The following is an 18,427-nucleotide window of genomic DNA, read 5'->3' on the forward strand; positions in this document are numbered from 1 at the left end:
TATATTACGTTTATTTTATTAATGTTTTTATACGATTCATCGTTTTAAGTTGAAGAAATGGTCTTTAGCGTATACATTGGAAAAATGTACATAAAAATGTTTTACGTAAATTTAAAACTATCATAATGCTATATTGATGACCGTTTTAAACAATTTTAACACGCCAGTGAAGTTATAGTTCATAACATAATAATAATATTATATCTGTTGATCCAGCATATTATAATATTTAATATGCTCATTAAGAACGTTTATTTTGTACATATAGAGTTCAAATCGATAAGAATAATGAATATTATATTTGTATATTTATCAAATATAACAGTTAGTTGACTCAACGTGAATGTTCTCTCCTATCAAATATAAAGTGTATTTACACTTTAATATTGTTATTTTTCTCACATGTTCTAGCTTTAATTCGAGACATAATTACACTCAAAATGATGACAAGCTAATAGAAATACTAGACATTTTTGTATAAAATATGACATTAACTTTAAAGTGCTGATGGATGAAGAAAGGATTCGTAATTGCATTAATCGACATTGAAAATACATTTTATAAAAATGAAATGGTACAAACAAAATTTTGTATAAAATGTGTTGTCATGACTGCTTGATAATATTAGTCATAAGCTTATAATATACACATTAATCGTATTTAAGTTATGTATTCAATTAAGTATATCCTATTAATACTTTTGATTCAGACTTACACTTGAACTTTGTCATTTAACTTAAATATTTAACTAAGTTTTTTCGTATCATTCGATCCTAAGTGTGTTTTAATGTATATTATTTTTCATTAAACCATATAATATATTGTATATATGTCTTTAAAAAAAAGGCAATTTGTCAGGAATCATTATTGTATTATATTATATGCAAATACTTTTTTTTTATCGTTTAAGATCAGATTTATGTTTATAAAAAATGGGTCCAAAATCACGTTTACGAATGAGCAAAAATTCAAGCAATAAAAAATTCATTATAATACTTAAGTAAAATTATGAAAATTCACGCAAAAAATAATAAGCGATTTTAGTGACTAAAATATTAAATATAAACTATGATTTGCATTTTGTACAAACGTTATATTGTTATGAAAATTAGCGTTTATATTTATTTTTATGGTTTATTGCCTATACGTTTAGCCATTACTTAACTGTGTTTTTACATGTATTACAGCAAATTTAGTAATATTTTCATGTTAATTGTATTAATCATTAATAAGTTACGATAAATTATTATTGCATATTTGTTATTTTAATTTTTCGATTTTTGATAATGTAAATGTAATATTGATAAGTTTTTAAGTACTTTTGAAAAATCATTAAATCTTGATTTATTTAAATGTTTTTTTTTACGATTATTAATATAAATTAAGTGTAATAATAAAAATGGTATCAGGTACTACTTGACTAATAATTACGACATACAAGTCATTTAAAATTATAATAATACACGAATCCATAAGGAAGAATTTAAAATGTTTAAATTCCTTTTTACAGAAACAGATTCATTGTTTTTTTTATGAACGATATTTTTAGTTGAAAAAACGTTAATAAAGCTGAAATAAAGTATAAAAACTGTAAAATTTAATATTTGATTTTTAAAGGTGAAATAAATAACAATTTTATAAAATTAAAAAGTAATAAATTAACTGTCAGTTATCGTGCTTTGATTGACACATAGTTGGTACAATGTGCGTCAGTCACTCAAACTTGTCCATCTTAGGCTTTTTTTCCTTCAATGATTTTAGCCTAAAATCATATAAATAAAACTGTAATTAATTTATGATCTTAAGAAAATATAACTTTATTTGTATATATTGTTCTTTTACTTACTTCGACACTTTTAACTTGTTCTATAAGTAAATCGATATTCTTCTTAGTGAATTCCTTGACTTCCTTCTCAATGTCGGTGTTTCCTTGGGCTTTCTTTGAGATATTAGTGGCATGTTCCACAATGTATTTAAGGGCCTGTTCGGATTTCTCGTTAAAGTCCTTTAAGCTGAGTTCCTTTGGCAAGTTCTTGGTGTATGTGTCAACGGCTGATTGCCATTGCTTAGTGGCTTCCTTGACTACGTCAGAGACGCCAGCTTTACCTTCAAACTGCAGTTATAAAAAGAATATAGTTAAAATAAATGATTCAAAAATGTTAGTAACGAATTACAAGTATAATATACAGCAATGGACTTCGATAATCATAATGTTACTATATATTATATTATTGGTAATATTTAGTGGATTGTCATACCGATTTGGAAAGAACTGCGAGTTCGGATTTGAAACCTTCGACGAAATTGTTCAAACTGTTCTTGGCAGCGGTAGTATATTCAGAGTTATCGCTGACAACATCACTCATTTTTTTGGTGATGTTCTTGAGAGCCTCTTCGAACGGTATACTCCATTCAGTGTCGGGATTAGTGCTGGGTTTACCATTGATCTAAATTTATCCAATTTGGTTAATATTCTATATAATGTTAATTATTTATTATAGATTAATGAATGATTGTCCATAACATCATACAACGCTTTTTTATTGGTACGCAGTTAATACGGATATTGTTAGCTGTATAACTATAATATTTTATTCCATAATAATAATATATACTTACTTGAGTAGCAGCTAAAAATACGACGGCGATGGCCAAAATCACTTTGCAGGCAACCATATTGTTGTTGTGGTTGTATATGTATTGTCTATAATAAGTTAAATATCAAAATATAATATCAACGCTAATTTAATGGATTGATATGTGTACCACTGCTGACGGTGTCTCGAACAATACTAATTTAGCAAACCAGCCGGGACTTATATTTATATTAAAATAAACGGTTATAAAGTTCATGGAAGGGACCTTTGATTTTTCGTTATCGAAGCCGCGATAAACTAATTTAACTGTTTTGATTAATAATATGCCGCAATCCAGTGCCGGATGGTAAAAGATTGATAAGAAAAACAAACACATATATTAAAATGTTTGTCGCAGACTACGTTACATAAACGCGAAGCTGTTAAGGCTGCAGAGCCGACATTCAGTGTCGATCAAAGATCATATTTTAACGATGGTGAAAAAAAAAAACCGTAACATAATAATTATATGTTGTAACATTTTGGAAAAAAGATCGGCGTTACATTACTTAGTAGATATCTTTATATGTTACTAAACGTATACTCAACCATTGCCAACAAGTGCATGGTGCATTTCTATTGTAATATTAATTATCGCTGACTTTTTTTTGTATAATTGATATTACGACTAACTCAACGAACTTTAATTTTTATTTACTAGGAACTTCACGAAATAAACATTATCAACTACCAACAATTGTCAAACGCTTAAATACAATTTCCAGAAATATTTATTTCTTCTACGATAAACTATATTATAATCAATTTTCTACTATTAATAATAAATAATATAGGACCTATATATAAATATATATTTGTAAGTATTTATTTAAACATACGTGTTTGTTATAATCGAATCGTTATTTTACGTATTGTATTTGTATTGTTTCACTAGTTTATAAATATAAAGTTATGTAAGCACGATGTACATTTAGGAAAAAGTGATTAAAAAAAAAGTGTTCTCATCATACCTAGCAACCAATATATTATAACGATTGATGAAATAACGATCAATCGAATACAAAGCAATTTTTGAAAGTGTACACGAATTTAGTAGAGCTGTTAAATTTTCATATTATTGTTTAGAAACAACAATGGCACAATAAGAAAAATGAATTTGTTTTATACGTTTATAATAAACGCACAAGTCACACAAATTGTTAAGTTCCCAAGGTATTCATAAAGAGCTCAATTTTCATTTTACTTACGCGTGTATTACATATAATATAATACACATAAAGAATATTATTTTTAAACCGCAGTGCAAAATGTGGGATTCATAAATTATCCATTTAAACTATTGTTCGTATTTATACTTTACTGTGAATATAATGTGGTACAAGCGCTACGGAAATATGGTGATAAATTTTTTTAAAATGCCTGAATTTTTTTAGTGTCATTATATTAAAATATACCTGAAAAAAAAATAATAGAAAATACACGCGTATATGATTAAAATTACCACGCCATAATTCTTCAGTATGTCTTATATTTTTCTTTTTATTGTTCGTTCTTTTAAATTTTTTTACTTAAATGGTTATAAATGATCATTATTCACGGATGATTAACGACAATAACTCGGAACACGCGTATATAACAACAATAGTAAACCTTATAGTCTATAGATATATGTATTTCACCACTCGCAAAACCAAAAATCATGCAAAAATAATATTATGTACATAATTATTTTTTTTCATGACTTTATTCGAAAAAGCATATCACAATAAATCGTTGTATAGATTACTAATATCATTTGACGCGTAATTAATTCGGATAATGGTTTTGCATCTATAATATGACAATAAGTCGTAAAAAATTCTCTGTTTTATTAGTATTATCCGTTTTCATATTATGGCTGAAAATAAATGGTAAAGTGAGATTAGAGAGAAAGAAATATATTGGCGACTGTGGAAATTTTCGGGAGTGCAAAAATCTATAGCGTTTATTTTATTATTTAAAAAAAAAAAACAACACTTGTATGTTTAACAAAATTACTTGAAAATGAGTCAATCCCGACATTAGTTTAACTATTTCATTATATATGTTAGTATAAAAAATTTATAACGGTATTATTCAGATTAATTAATATTTTTTGTCATTAAAAAATGAGTGATAATAATGGATGTATTATAAAATTTCCCACGGTGATTTAATTCGTCAACCAATGCAACTTTTTTTTATGTCTTGTGTGTGTTTACACACATTGTAAAATTATAATAAACAATACAGTATTATAGTAAAACTTATTATTATATTTATTATACTTATTATAGTAATAAGTTTCATATTTAATTTTTGACTATAAAACTATCCATCTGATGAAGCAATAATATGAAATAGCAATACATTAAATAATAAACAAAATAATTCGTTTACCGCTATAGGTGAGTTTGGTACATTGACCGTCTGGTTAGTTTATATCACACATATTTAATTAGAAACACAATGAATCTGTTAAAAAAATATGTGTTATTTATAATATTTTTCATGTGGCTTTTGAACCCTGTGACTGTTAGTGGCGATCTAACCAGTCGTCGGTTATTATATTAATATAACTGTTACTAAGACAGAAATCTTTGTAACGTTTCTATACTTTCGTGGAATTTGATTTAAAAACAAACCTTAAATATCTAGGATTCCATGACAAGACATTACGGTGATATAATACATTATATAATACCCATAATATCCAAGTACATATACACATACGTGTTGTCTTCGGAACTAACTTTTTATTTGCTTAAACGGACAACACAAATATCAGGATATTATTTGTTCCGCGACCGGTATATTATATTTATATATATATATATATATGTGTGGAGGTAAATATATAGGTATGTCATATGTATGTATGTGTAATGTGTACGTATGTACATATACAATATAAAATATATATGAGCTGATGCGTGTGTGAGTGCACCTATACAGAGTGGAAAACATTCCATGGAGAAAAACAAGTCTTAAGTCGACTGAGATGTTTCGACGGATTTTTTTTTGTGATTTTCTTTCTTTCTTCCTTTATTTTCTGCCAATTATTATTATTGACATAAAAACAACCGACGCATATCACGCCACGTGGACCCTGTCAATGTGGGAAAAATAAATACATTTGATGAACCATATTGTAGCAATATTAAAAGCTGCATATACATAGACACACACACACACACACATAAATAGTGCATAGCTATATATTTTACGTGTTCAAATTTAAGATGTCAGAATGTGTTGTAGGTACGTGCTGTATTCTACGCCAATATGTTCCGTTATTTTATAGTTATTTCAAATCAAACATCTGGACAACCCAAAAAAAGTTTAGAACCATCCTACGTACAGTGAAGTTTTTTTACGTTACGTTGTCAATTTTAACAATATAATGATATTTCTATTAATTAATTTTTTTTTAATAATATTTATTATATTATTCAGCTCAGATAACTCGTATACTGAAGAAACAAAAAAGATAAATAATATTTTCATTATTTATTTATTTTTTTATTTTGTTTATTTGATCTATGTAAACAAATAACTTTTCGTCTTTCGTAAACACAATTATTCATTTTTATGACGTTAACATATTTTATTGAATTATTTATCGAATATAATATTACAATAATATACATATTTTATATCAATTAAAATATAGATAACATTCAAAATCCTAAATACTACGCATAATGCACCACAAGATTTTATTGTTTTGAGAAAATACAAAAATAATAAAAACATTTCACTTTGTATATTACACAAGACGTTATAAATCATAAAAATTATTTATTTCAGTTATATCTAAGTTTTATTTTACGTTTCATCGGTGTCAAATTAAAATTATTCTAAAGGAAAAGTTCGATTGTATACTTCGACGGTTTGTTTTAACAATCGAGGTTAATTGAACTCACACAAAAACAAATTTGACTATGTTGAAAAGAACAAAATGCGGTACTGTAAAAAAAATATTTTTATTTCATAATCAATACAAATCATAGCACATTTTATTTATTTTTCTAAGACTGTAAACATTTGTATTAGTAATTAAAATGCGTATTTATGAAATGATATATCATATTTAGGTTATGATAACATAAATCTAAGTGAGATGTAATTCAAATGTAATCGAATGTCAAAATTAACGTTACCTACATATTATGTAATGCATAATTTATCATGATTCATGATTAATTTGTCAATTTTTAAGTTATAAAAAAAAAAATATATTAAAACTGTTAAAAGTGTTAACTAGTGTTACTCACAACTCATTAAAATGTATAAAATGTAAGATAATCAGTAAAATACGTAACACATCAATTTGGTGTAGTTGGGGGTGTCAAAAAGTTTAAAATAACATAAACCATAAAACTTCATTGAAAATATCGAACGTTTCGACGAACGTAAAATAATAAAATAAAAAATAACACATATACAGTATTATTAAATATAATGTTATTTTTGAGAAATAAATTGAATCGAAGAGAAATTGTGAATTCAATTAAATGCTTATAATTAATATAGCATAGAAATCGTTTATTCTCGTTTTTTAAGTTAAGTTTACAGAAAAATGATATAAAAATATTTGATATATAAACTAAACAATTTTATTTTTTAATTTTCGTTTCATACCTATTCTTGGATTTTTTACATAAACAATTAACTAGTAGTATCAAAACCTTAAAAATATAGTTTTTTTAATCACGATTATAATCTAAAAAAAATTATAAAACATCAAAATAAAATTATGTTTTCCACGTCACATATATTATTTGACGCTTGGGCTATTTTCTATCGGGCTTATAATTTTTAAATCAAAATATAAATAGAAGTATGTGATAATTATAGTTATATTAGAATGTTATTATTCTGTAATGAACCACATTTTTCTTTTTCATACATTTTCCGCTTCTCGAGTCGTTTTTTTTACACCTAACTCGGTATAGTCTGATTTCCTCTACATTGGAATTTATTATAATAAAATAATTATCGTAATTAGGTGTACGTATTATATGTTCAGTACATGACCTTTGTTTATAACATTATTAAATTTAATTTGTTTTAAAAATTTTATGTTGTTTACACTGATATTATGATCCCCGTTATCATTTACATTAACCAAAAAATGTTATTGATTATTTTAATAAATTATTGTTATGATTATTATATCCTACACAAAGATTATGCTTTAACATACAAATAATGATCATTACCCTAGATTTTAATTATTTATTTTATGACTATTCAAAATATAATATTTTAATATGACTACCTATAGGTGACTTTATGATAAGTATTACGATACCTACTACATAATAATATAATAAACGTATATAGGTCATTATTATTCGACTTCGGATAACAGCAGTTAGAGGACGAGTAAGGCAAACAGAAGAGATATGAAATTAAAAAAAATAATATTCTATTAATATTGATTATAATAATTCTTCTTTTAAAATATACATTTCAGTTAGGTATTTTCTTTATAACTCGATTAATTAACAGAGAGTGATCGTTGTTAAAAAACTTTGTTTGCTTGCATCATGTTACAATAATAAATTGAACTTAACATTAATAAACAGTGATTGATCAAAATAATCATCACTATTCATTATGATAGTTTGCATGCTATATTATATTTGGGTCAAGTTAATAAAATTATTTTATGATAAAATATAAACTATTTTAGTTCATAAAAATAACATATTAGGTCTATTCAGACATCTACTTCATAATATGAATTGATAATATAAATAATAATAAAATTGATTTTACGTTATTTTCCAATAAAAAAAATATATATTATAATATACATTATACATTTATCAGTCTGTAATAAAGTAATTGTAAAAAATATTTTAATTCGAGTCCAAAAAATAAAGTCATAAGATCATTATTCATTTAAAATACATTTGAAAAGTATTTAATATCTAAGAAAATAACTATAAAATTGTTCAAAAATAAAAATGTTGTGATATAAATCATGATATGATTAAATTGCATTAATAATAAAATGTATTTTTTTTTTTTTTTTTTTCAAATTAAATCGAGTCTTATGATAGTTAATAACATATTAATATAATATAATATATGTATTGTATACAGTTGTGTACAATTTTAATCTTGATGACAATTAGTCAAACCATTTTGATAAGTTAAAAAAAAGCTTATAAATTATCAGTAAAATACAAATTTGTTAAATACTTTTTGTTAATTAAGTAGTATACTACATAGTTGTCTAGTTACTATTATAGTAAATAAGTAAATATACTGTAGTAAATTACTGTGTAATAAATTTATTAATTCTGAAAAAAATAATATTTACCTTATATAAATTTCTCAATTAAGACGTCTAAAAAAAAAAATATTTATTTTACATATATTAACGAGGAATAATTATAAGTAATAATAATTAGATCATTTTATTACCTATTAAAATTGCTTAAGACAAGAAATCGGATTCTGAATCAATTAATTTTATCATTAATATATCGAATAAGTTATGTTTAATTAAAGCAAATATTCATCTTACCTATAGGTACTAATATAAGTTGTCATTATTTTCTTTCTAATTTCGATCATATATAAAATATTCAAAACTACAAAGTATTATACAAAAATAATTGTTAGAGATATTAATGTCGATGTACACTTTTACCTAGGTACTAATGAATAAAAATTGAAATGTCTTTAAGTAATTAATATAGTGTACTTTACAGTTTTACCCCCAAATTTTTAATAAAATAATTTTATTATAAATACCAAATACAATACCATAATCTTGACTATCTAATTGAATAATTAAATACCCTATGATACTTTGAATAAAATATATGAATAAATAATTTATATTTTTCTAATTCATTCAAATTGTTGGTTAGAGTTTTATAGCATAATGATCATAGATATTTAATTATGCTTTATGCTTGAAATTATTTACTTTATTTTATTTTTTTTAAATAATAACCTCTATATTTTTATATTAGTAATTAATTAATTAATAAACGCAATAATATTTTATTTTATTCATTTATTAAAATGTTATTATTAATATATTTAGCCAATACACCCATTAACGATGATTACAACCGTTCAGATCATTAATAATAACGCCGTGGAAAACAATAATTTTATAAAAACAGCGTTTTTTATGTATCCATGGTCTTAGCAATTGAGATTAAGTACTAACGCTATAAAACTTATAATAATATGATAATGATTTATAGAATGCAGTTGTATTTATTTTATACATATTATAATAATAGGTATGCAAAAATTTCAAAATGATCGGAATTCAAAATAAAATATGTACATTATTTAAATCATTAAAAATACTTAGTAATATATTATATTATAAACATTTAAACTTTAGATGAGTATTATTGTAGCAATATAATATATAGTAGACCAACGTTTTGCATTATTAATATATGCCACTTCACTTCACTTCACACTTAAAAATCAATATGAAAATAATTTATATTATGCATTAGTAGTATTAGTTATACTTTTAATTTCATATGAAAACATTTTATTATTTTTTTTTTGAGGAAATATTTTCAAACGAATTTAGAATAAATAATTAATTATTAATTTTTATAAGTTTTCGTGATTTTTTAATATTAGCTGATTATAAAACAAATTTGTTTATGTTTATTCTATCAAGTAAAAAATTTATTAAAATTATTTTTTTTTTAATAATTTAAAATTAAATATATTATGTATACAAAAAAAAAAAATATAAATAAAGTTAATATCCTTCGAGGTTATTAATTATTTTTTATTGTTACATAAACACATAGTATATACATATAATATTATTTAATTTATTAGAACTCTTAAATAGTTTATTCTGATGGATATCATTATATACTATTAAGATTTTAATATAATCAACTCTAATTGTAGGTTTTTCGAATTGTTTTTCATATTCTACATGAGATAACATATACTCATCTTAAGATTTGCGTCATCCACGTGCTTCAACTTTCAACTTTTCAGGAATTAACATTTATTTTATGTATTATCAAGGTCTCAGGAAGTTAATATTTTTGTTAACTTTATTAACATAGTCATATTTCACCAATTACAAATAATAAGAACTGTTCATATATGATTATTATTTAGTACTTAGTAATAACAATATTGACATCGCATTAAGTTGTATAAAAAAAATCCAAAAATCATGATTGTAAATTCTTGTTTTTTAAATGCTTGAAGAATTTCCAGTTTAACAAATTTTATATATGTTTATATAAATTTTCAGATATATAAGACAATCTAAAAAAATAAAAACAATGCTATTCATCGTAATGAAAAATTGCAATTTACTATTTATTGTTTTTATGAAAAATCGTAAAAATTATTTTAAATGCGTTAAACAAACGTAAACATTTGTTTATTTTCAGTTTTATCGACAAAATTGATGCATAGGTACTAAATAGGTACTAATTTCTTACCAGCAAACAATATTAAATATTTGATGTATACATTTTAAAAATCTTTTAAATATTTCTTTAATTTTATGTTTAAAATAATATAATAAGAGTAAATAATTCTAGAAGCTTCAATTTCTCAAGAATATTTATTATTGTATGATTGTATTAATACTACAATAATTATTTATACATGGAAAATACGTTATGTCAAATTAAAATACCTACTAATAAAACGATTGTCGAAAACATATTCGAAAAATATAATGTGCTTAATTGTATTATTATATTGCATAATCAATACATTCTATATGACAGATGAATTCACTGAACAAAAAATATTACCCAGAAAGATAATATATATTGCGCAATTAATAATTATTTTATGCGTTTATTTATGTTCTCCCCTTCATAATTTATTCCAAATTCTTGGTTGTTATGTGATTAGATGTAATAGAATACAATTTATTACGCGTTTATTTAGCAACGTGTTGTAGTTTTCTTTTCATCGATGTAAAAAAATAGGTAAGTGTTCGGATTATTAAACACGCATTATAGTTTTGATTATTTAAAATAATTATCAGCACATTCATAGAATCAAATACAAATATTTTTAGAAATTGTATTATCCCAGATTATCTCACACGTATATATACACAGTATAATAAGTAATGATATAATACTGTAATAGTCAACAGAAATAATTTAAGACGATTATTATACATTTATAACCGATTATTTAAAAACTATTACTTTAATAAATATAAAATATTTTTTTTAGTATGATGCATTCTAATATATATTTAGTAGTTATTGAGTTATTGTAACTACAGACATACACCCTGAAACTAACTGCTGTTCAATATAACTGTATAAGTAAACTATAATAATAGTGTGACACTTAATACACATTAACTACTATAATATTGGTTATTGATGTAATAAGTATGTGTTAGTGTTTAGTAAAAATAAATTTCAAATAATGGAGAAATATTATGAGTTACACATCAGCATTCAAATATAGTTTCAAAAATACTGTGTAAAAAAAAATTATAATAAAATAATCACACTTGAAAAGAATAAAAATGTCATTTGAAAGCTATTGAATGAGTAATAAATTGTAAATCTTCATTTCTTATTAAATCGAATTTATCGTTTTGCCAAAATTAAAACCTTAATTACTTTGCTTAATATGCTATAAAAGTGTAAATCGGTCCAGCTTGCCGTTTGTTTTGAAGCAATTGGTTTTACAATTATAGCAATGCTTCTATTTTATGACTTTTTATTGGAAAATGTTTTTTTTTTTTCACAATTGTAAAAGCGTTCATAAAATGAAGTTTTATTCGACATTAATTCCCCGACGAGTGGAAATTGAAAAAAAACGATTCATACTAAAAAGTGAATTTTCTGAATTTTCCGGTAGTTTTTGATAAAATCATGAACAATGACGAGAAACGTTGAGGATGTTAGCAAGCACTTGTTTTTTCTTTTTTTGATAAATTTCAGACATTTGATAATAGTGTAATAATTTTGTATTGCTATTAAATGAGCTATTAAATGAGAGAAAAAAAATGACAACCAAAAACTTTGTGTTTTTCATTTAACATTTTACACACGTCTACACACTATAAAAATGGACACAGGCAAAAATTAATAGGATTGAATATGGTAGATTTGAGTAAATTACACTTCCAATGACGTCAATGAATAGCTAACATTAAACTCAAAAACGCGAATGATTGCATATTATTTAATGAAAAACATAATTATTAAATGAGTCGTAAGTACATAGGTATACGTCATTATTTATTATTAGTAATTAGTAAGTTTATAATTTACGTAATATATGTTTAGATTACTCTGCATAAAATCGGAAGATTAAAAATGTTTGAATGCAACTGCAGCAAATTATGCAACTATATGACACGTCCATATTTTTATCAATCGTTTTTTGAACATTATTAAATTCACATATTATCCACCTGAGCAATGAGATGGAGTTAACCAATTGTTAATTAAACGACGTTATAAACGAAGTGTACTTGTATTACTTTATTATATATGAATTCCAAACAGGCTTTTTTTTGTTATGATTTCGAGCAAGCTATAAGCAATACAAAATATACAAATGTTTATAAAGAGCTCAAAATTATAAAATAAAAAATAGTTTTTAATGTGATAGAAGATCAATTATACACTCTAATAAATATATACATATCAGGGTAAAATGAATTCTTCTAAATGTAAAATGTACTTTACATTAGAAACAACCTATGGATATGTAATATGCTCATGAGCGGTGTAGCTACTTATGGCACAAGAATCTAGGACCTGAAACATGCATGTATATAATATACATTACAATACATTTATTATCGAAATATAGAACATACATATGACATGCAGCTCGGCGTAACGCGCAAATCAAAAACACAATCTTCGCCGGTGACAGATTTACGATTATCGTGCAGGACATTGATATTAATGAAATCGTATTTCATCCACGCAAATACATGTAAATTTATATGTTTATCTATATTATAAATGTATGTAAGTGCAACGTCACATAAATTTTGCAATTGTTATTAGACATACGGAATGTTGAATATCGAAAGAAACTGTCGGATGGACGTGCATAAATTATTTATTTTATATATTATGGCGTGTAGTTTACGGATTTTAGGAATTGTATATATAGTATATACATATACTCATCAGATATATATATATGCGCGCGTGTGTGTGTGTTTTTATGTGCACGTGTGTGTGTTTAATAGAATAAATAAGAAAATACTAAGTGCACACTATATATGTGTAATATGTGTGTGATTGCTAATGCGAGGAAAAATAAATGTTACAAAACATTTATGTGTGTGTGTGTGTGTGTATTTAATTCAAGAGATATATATTTTCTTATTATCACGCCGCCTGAGTCATGATAAATATAATATATATATATACATATTATGTGCCTATCTATATATAAATGTGTTGTTAAAGAAAGTAAAAATAAAAGAGAAAGAGAAAGAAAGAAAAGGAAAAAGGAAAAATAACATTATAAATAACCAAAACTATACTTATAACCGTGTCCTTAACTCAAATTGATCACCGACAAGCGCGACTGCCGTATATCATATTCAATTATATTATTTTTTATTTATATTTTTTTTAACTCCTCTCTTAAGAATAAAAAAAAATCCTGCCACACGACGGCCGCGCACTAAATCAACCGTTATCTGATATTTCATATTTTATAATAATATAAACGGTCAGAAAGTTTTGTTCTCAAATATTTTTTAACACGTTTAAGTGTTATAGGTATATTACGAGGGCTAATTTAAAATGCCTCGTTGTTCTTACTTTTTTAATCGAGCAATTTATTAAGTTTCTTCATTTCGAGTTTATGAGTAGTTATGAATATCTAACCTACCTAAGGTTCTTGAGCTCTTAAGTAAATAAAAAAAGTTTTCATTTTTCAAATTTAATTTTAATTTTTCAATTTTTGTCTGATTGGTAATAATTTTATTTGCGTTTAATTGCGAAATGTGACACAGTTTTATTTTTCATCTAATCCAGCGATTCTTAAACTTTTGTAGATCACGGATCTCTGATCAAAATTTTTTAGAAATTACGGACCTCCTTACTCATTTTTTTTTCGTATACCTTTCTTTCACTATACGTCACGTATTGACGTATGTTATGTGTTAAACCTGCCGTGGACCTACGATATGAGTATCATAGACCCCCAAGGGGCTGCGGACCACAGGTTAAGAACCGCTGATCTAATCAGTAATATTTACAAAACGATAAAACCAAATAAAATTAAAAATTAATATATTAGGTGAATTTTTATCGAATGTCACATGGGTTAACTTTTTTCCAAGATGGCTATATATTACTAATACCCAGCACATTCAAATGAGTTCATCGCAGCGGCCGAATGCTCATAAGCCAAAGGGGTTATGAGGAGAGTGATGTTTACTCGTTGATTTAATTTATTTTAATATGTTTTTATTAAAAAAAATTATGATTTATAGCAGTTATTAACAATAATTGTAAGTATTTTAAAATATAATTATTATTATATGTAAATACGTTTTTACAAAACGATGGAAACTATTTTTTCTATTATTTTGGTATACTTGCCATGGTACTAAATTCATTTTTCCCTTCATTTAAGTTTTGTGAAAGCAGATACTGTGTTTGGAAACATTAATGTTTATTATGACGATTTTTTAACAAATAAAAGATGTTGGTAAAATATTTTAAAAACTGTATTTTAATTAAACCCTGCATATTATCTGCAATTCTCATTAATAAACTTATCCAAACGGCAGGTAAATTGCATTTTATTATTTTTTCATGGAAATGTTATTACATATATTTTATATTTTATCGACGAGACTTCATTGTATGTATTGGTATTATGTATTTAATCCTGTAAAGTCACGATGGCGTTGAGTCGTTATTTTAAACTCATATAGTCACTTCACTGTCACGTTAAGTCAATTGAAAAAGGTCTAAGTTTAGAAAACCATTTTTTTATCGACGTTTGTTGTTACTATACAGTCAGGCTAAATAAATATTTCATAAATGCCAATCAAAATTGTATATGACAGAATCGTTAAAAACACTGGCGGTGAGATACTTTATTTTTTTTCATTTAATCAAACATTTATTTTTACTGATTTGTATGTTGTTTGTACATACCTACTTAGTATTTTGTAACTAGAGTATTATAACAATCAAACGAAAGAATTTGAATATTTGAAAGATATTTTTGTCACCATAAGCTAAAGATGACGTATGCACGTCCCGCTCATCGTCGCTGCGTGGTGCGCATCTTGTAAGTTTTCAGTCATGGAGGTTTAAAAATTGAAGTGGGGTACAAACCAAGTTTAATAGTTAGTTACATAGTTTAACGTTAAAACCACAGATATCTACGTTGTATTCAAAATGGTTAGTAGTTGGTTTTATATTATATTACGTGTTAATATAGTGAATACATAAAATTAACCAATACCTATCTAGTAAATTTATCTTTAATAAAATTAAAATAGTTGATATCTATGGGAATAACATTTTTGTTATAAATACATTTTCTTGTATCTATGTACAGTTTAAATAATACTAATTATTAATAATTTATTAATACATGCATGACATATATAAATGAATAACTTTTGTAATTTTCAATCTTAAAAAAAAGATATAGATAATAATATTATTGTTATGCTCTAATAAGTACAAAAAAACAACAATAATTAAAATAAAATTAGGTATTTTTTTGACAGTGGAACTCACTAGTAATGAAATAGTTGTGAATATAATAAAATATAATTGTGTTAGGTATGATTATTAAAATAAATACATATTTAATTATATTCAAACGAATAGAGCATAAAATTAATAATAAAACAATTTGTGAAAGATTAACGAGCATACAATGTCAAAAAATTATTTTTTTTTAAGAACCCATTGCAAAAATAAAGAAATGATATCATGTTAGCAGTTTTTTTTTTTTTAGAACTATTTTTTTCTAATCAATCTATTTTAGTTTTTTTTTTTTTTTTTAAATGACATTATATTATAATGATACCCATAACTTATCAATATATTACATGTATGGAAACTCAAATTTTGCATATTTTTATGTGCTTGTAAGTCTACTGTAATTTGTTTTCTCTCTATGCACTGTGTTATTATATTTTATACATAATCCCGTACTTAGAGTTGTGTGACAGTCTTCAATTGTTCTACAGATTATTTGCGTTATCTGCTTGTACATGATGTACAGGTAAAACAAACAACAATAATAGACGTCATCGTGTGATATAATACATAACAGGAAAATGTTGTGATGCTACAAGTTACAGACATATTATAAATTATAATGTAATACTCATTCGTGTTATAATTTATTAATTATTATCAGTATAATTCGAAATGGACGCCAGTCTGATACCCAAATGCATAATATGCTAAAGTAATTTTATGTTTATGTGTCAAAGTTTATATTTATAATACCATACATTAGCTGATGTATTCTACATGAACAAGACGTACCTGTGTGGACTGGCCAATACATTATATATAGTTCTCTGACACCAGCATAGAATAAATTCTGAAAATACTATATAATGAACATGCAAAGGACTTTATAATATAAAAATATTATTGTCATATTCCAGTTGTATATACCACTTTCCGTTATCTGAACAAATGTCCACTGTTACAATGACATGTTTCCTGTTATACAGGCGTATTATATATTGCCATTAAACTTTGATGTTTTATTGTAATTACGAAAAACAAAATATGTGTAAAACGTACTATTATACTCCCCTATAGAGCCGTATTATACAGTACGAAAACTTTATAAATAATTAAATGATGACAATACAACACTCATCTGCACTAACTCGCGCTGTACATTATTGTTTATTAATATAATTATTATTTTATCGTTACGATAAATATAATTTATATTTTAACCAAGTTATGAGTGCGTGATAGTTTATTTGAAAATTACGTGGGTTAAAAATTCGGGGTTTGAAGATTTTGGATACTATTTCGGCAACACTGTTATTGAACAAAAAAATATTTTCTAATACTAAATTAATTATTTTATTAATAGAAATTTCAGAAGGAGAGGTTAGTGAGAATATTAAGAAATTTCAGGTAGTTAAGTAAAGCCACGCGTTTAGTATGTAATGATGGACTATTAAAGATTAAATGTGAAAGGTCACAGACGCTTTCAGTTATATGCAGTGCACACAGAAGGGAATAATTTAAACCAAATTTATAGCGTGTACGGGTAGCAGTGAATAACCCACGGGGAGATGGTTGAAGTGAACAATAGATCTTGGTAAATCTAAGTAGCTGAACCAAGTTTTTTTATTAGAAATAATGGAGACAGTGGTTTTATATTTGGATATACATTTAACCGGCAAATTGTTTCAGTAGTTGAATCAAAAGTTGACAATCTGACGAGGTAATATTGGGGTAAAATTAGTCCAAGATAATTGACCAAAAGAAGTAAGATATTAAAGGTAGCCTGTCGGCTGCTTCTTTGCCATGTATACTGATATGGCTTGGGACCCATATAAGTCAGATTAGGCAATTTGACTGATTAAAGAAATGTATACATGATTTAATATGAAAGACGAAGGGTGATAATTTTGAATGAAAGGGGTTGATGTGAGAGATTATAAACAAGACATAAAATCGGAGGCGATTAAATAATTATTAAGGTCTAAATTTGAGATGAATAAAAGGGATTCGAAAATAGCTTAACACTCTAAGGTATATAAAAGGAGGATGGAACGAGCAGATTTTTAGATAAAACGTGTTGTTTAAGTATGT

The 18,427-nt window shown here is 25.0% G+C and overlaps 2 protein-coding genes across 2 annotated transcripts in view; both read right to left on the reverse strand.

The window, feature by feature from the left end:
• LOC112593632 (neuroligin-4, Y-linked-like) overlaps nucleotides 1-18,427 on the reverse strand; it is a 286,318-nt gene that overhangs the window by 101,479 nt on the left and 166,412 nt on the right. The window lies entirely within an intron of this gene.
• On the reverse strand, nucleotides 1,596-2,802 carry LOC112593635. Its single transcript, XM_025338129.1, has 4 exons — nucleotides 2,620-2,802; nucleotides 2,259-2,447; nucleotides 1,847-2,113; nucleotides 1,596-1,762 (listed from the first exon to the last, which is right to left on the reverse strand). Exons 1-4 carry the CDS (start codon nucleotides 2,674-2,676, stop codon nucleotides 1,733-1,735), a joined length of 543 nt encoding a protein of 180 aa, XP_025193914.1. The 5' UTR covers nucleotides 2,677-2,802; the 3' UTR covers nucleotides 1,596-1,732.

Source organism: Melanaphis sacchari, unplaced genomic scaffold (assembly GCF_002803265.2).
Source record: "Melanaphis sacchari strain LSU unplaced genomic scaffold, SCAv2.0 Contig20_pilon_pilon, whole genome shotgun sequence".
NCBI classification, from domain to species: Eukaryota; Metazoa; Arthropoda; class Insecta; order Hemiptera; family Aphididae; genus Melanaphis; species Melanaphis sacchari.

Coding starts and splice junctions, on each gene's coding strand:
- LOC112593635 (XM_025338129.1), bottom strand. CDS start 2,676: ATGGTTGCCTGCAAAGTGATTTTGGCCATCGCCGTCGTATTTTTAGCT. Junction 2,448..2,619: donor TATTTTTAGCTGCTACTCAA/GTAAGTATATAT, acceptor GGATAAATTTAG/ATCAATGGTAAACCCAGCAC. Junction 1,763..1,846: donor AACAAGTTAAAAGTGTCGAA/GTAAGTAAAAGA, acceptor ATATGATTTTAG/GCTAAAATCATTGAAGGAAA.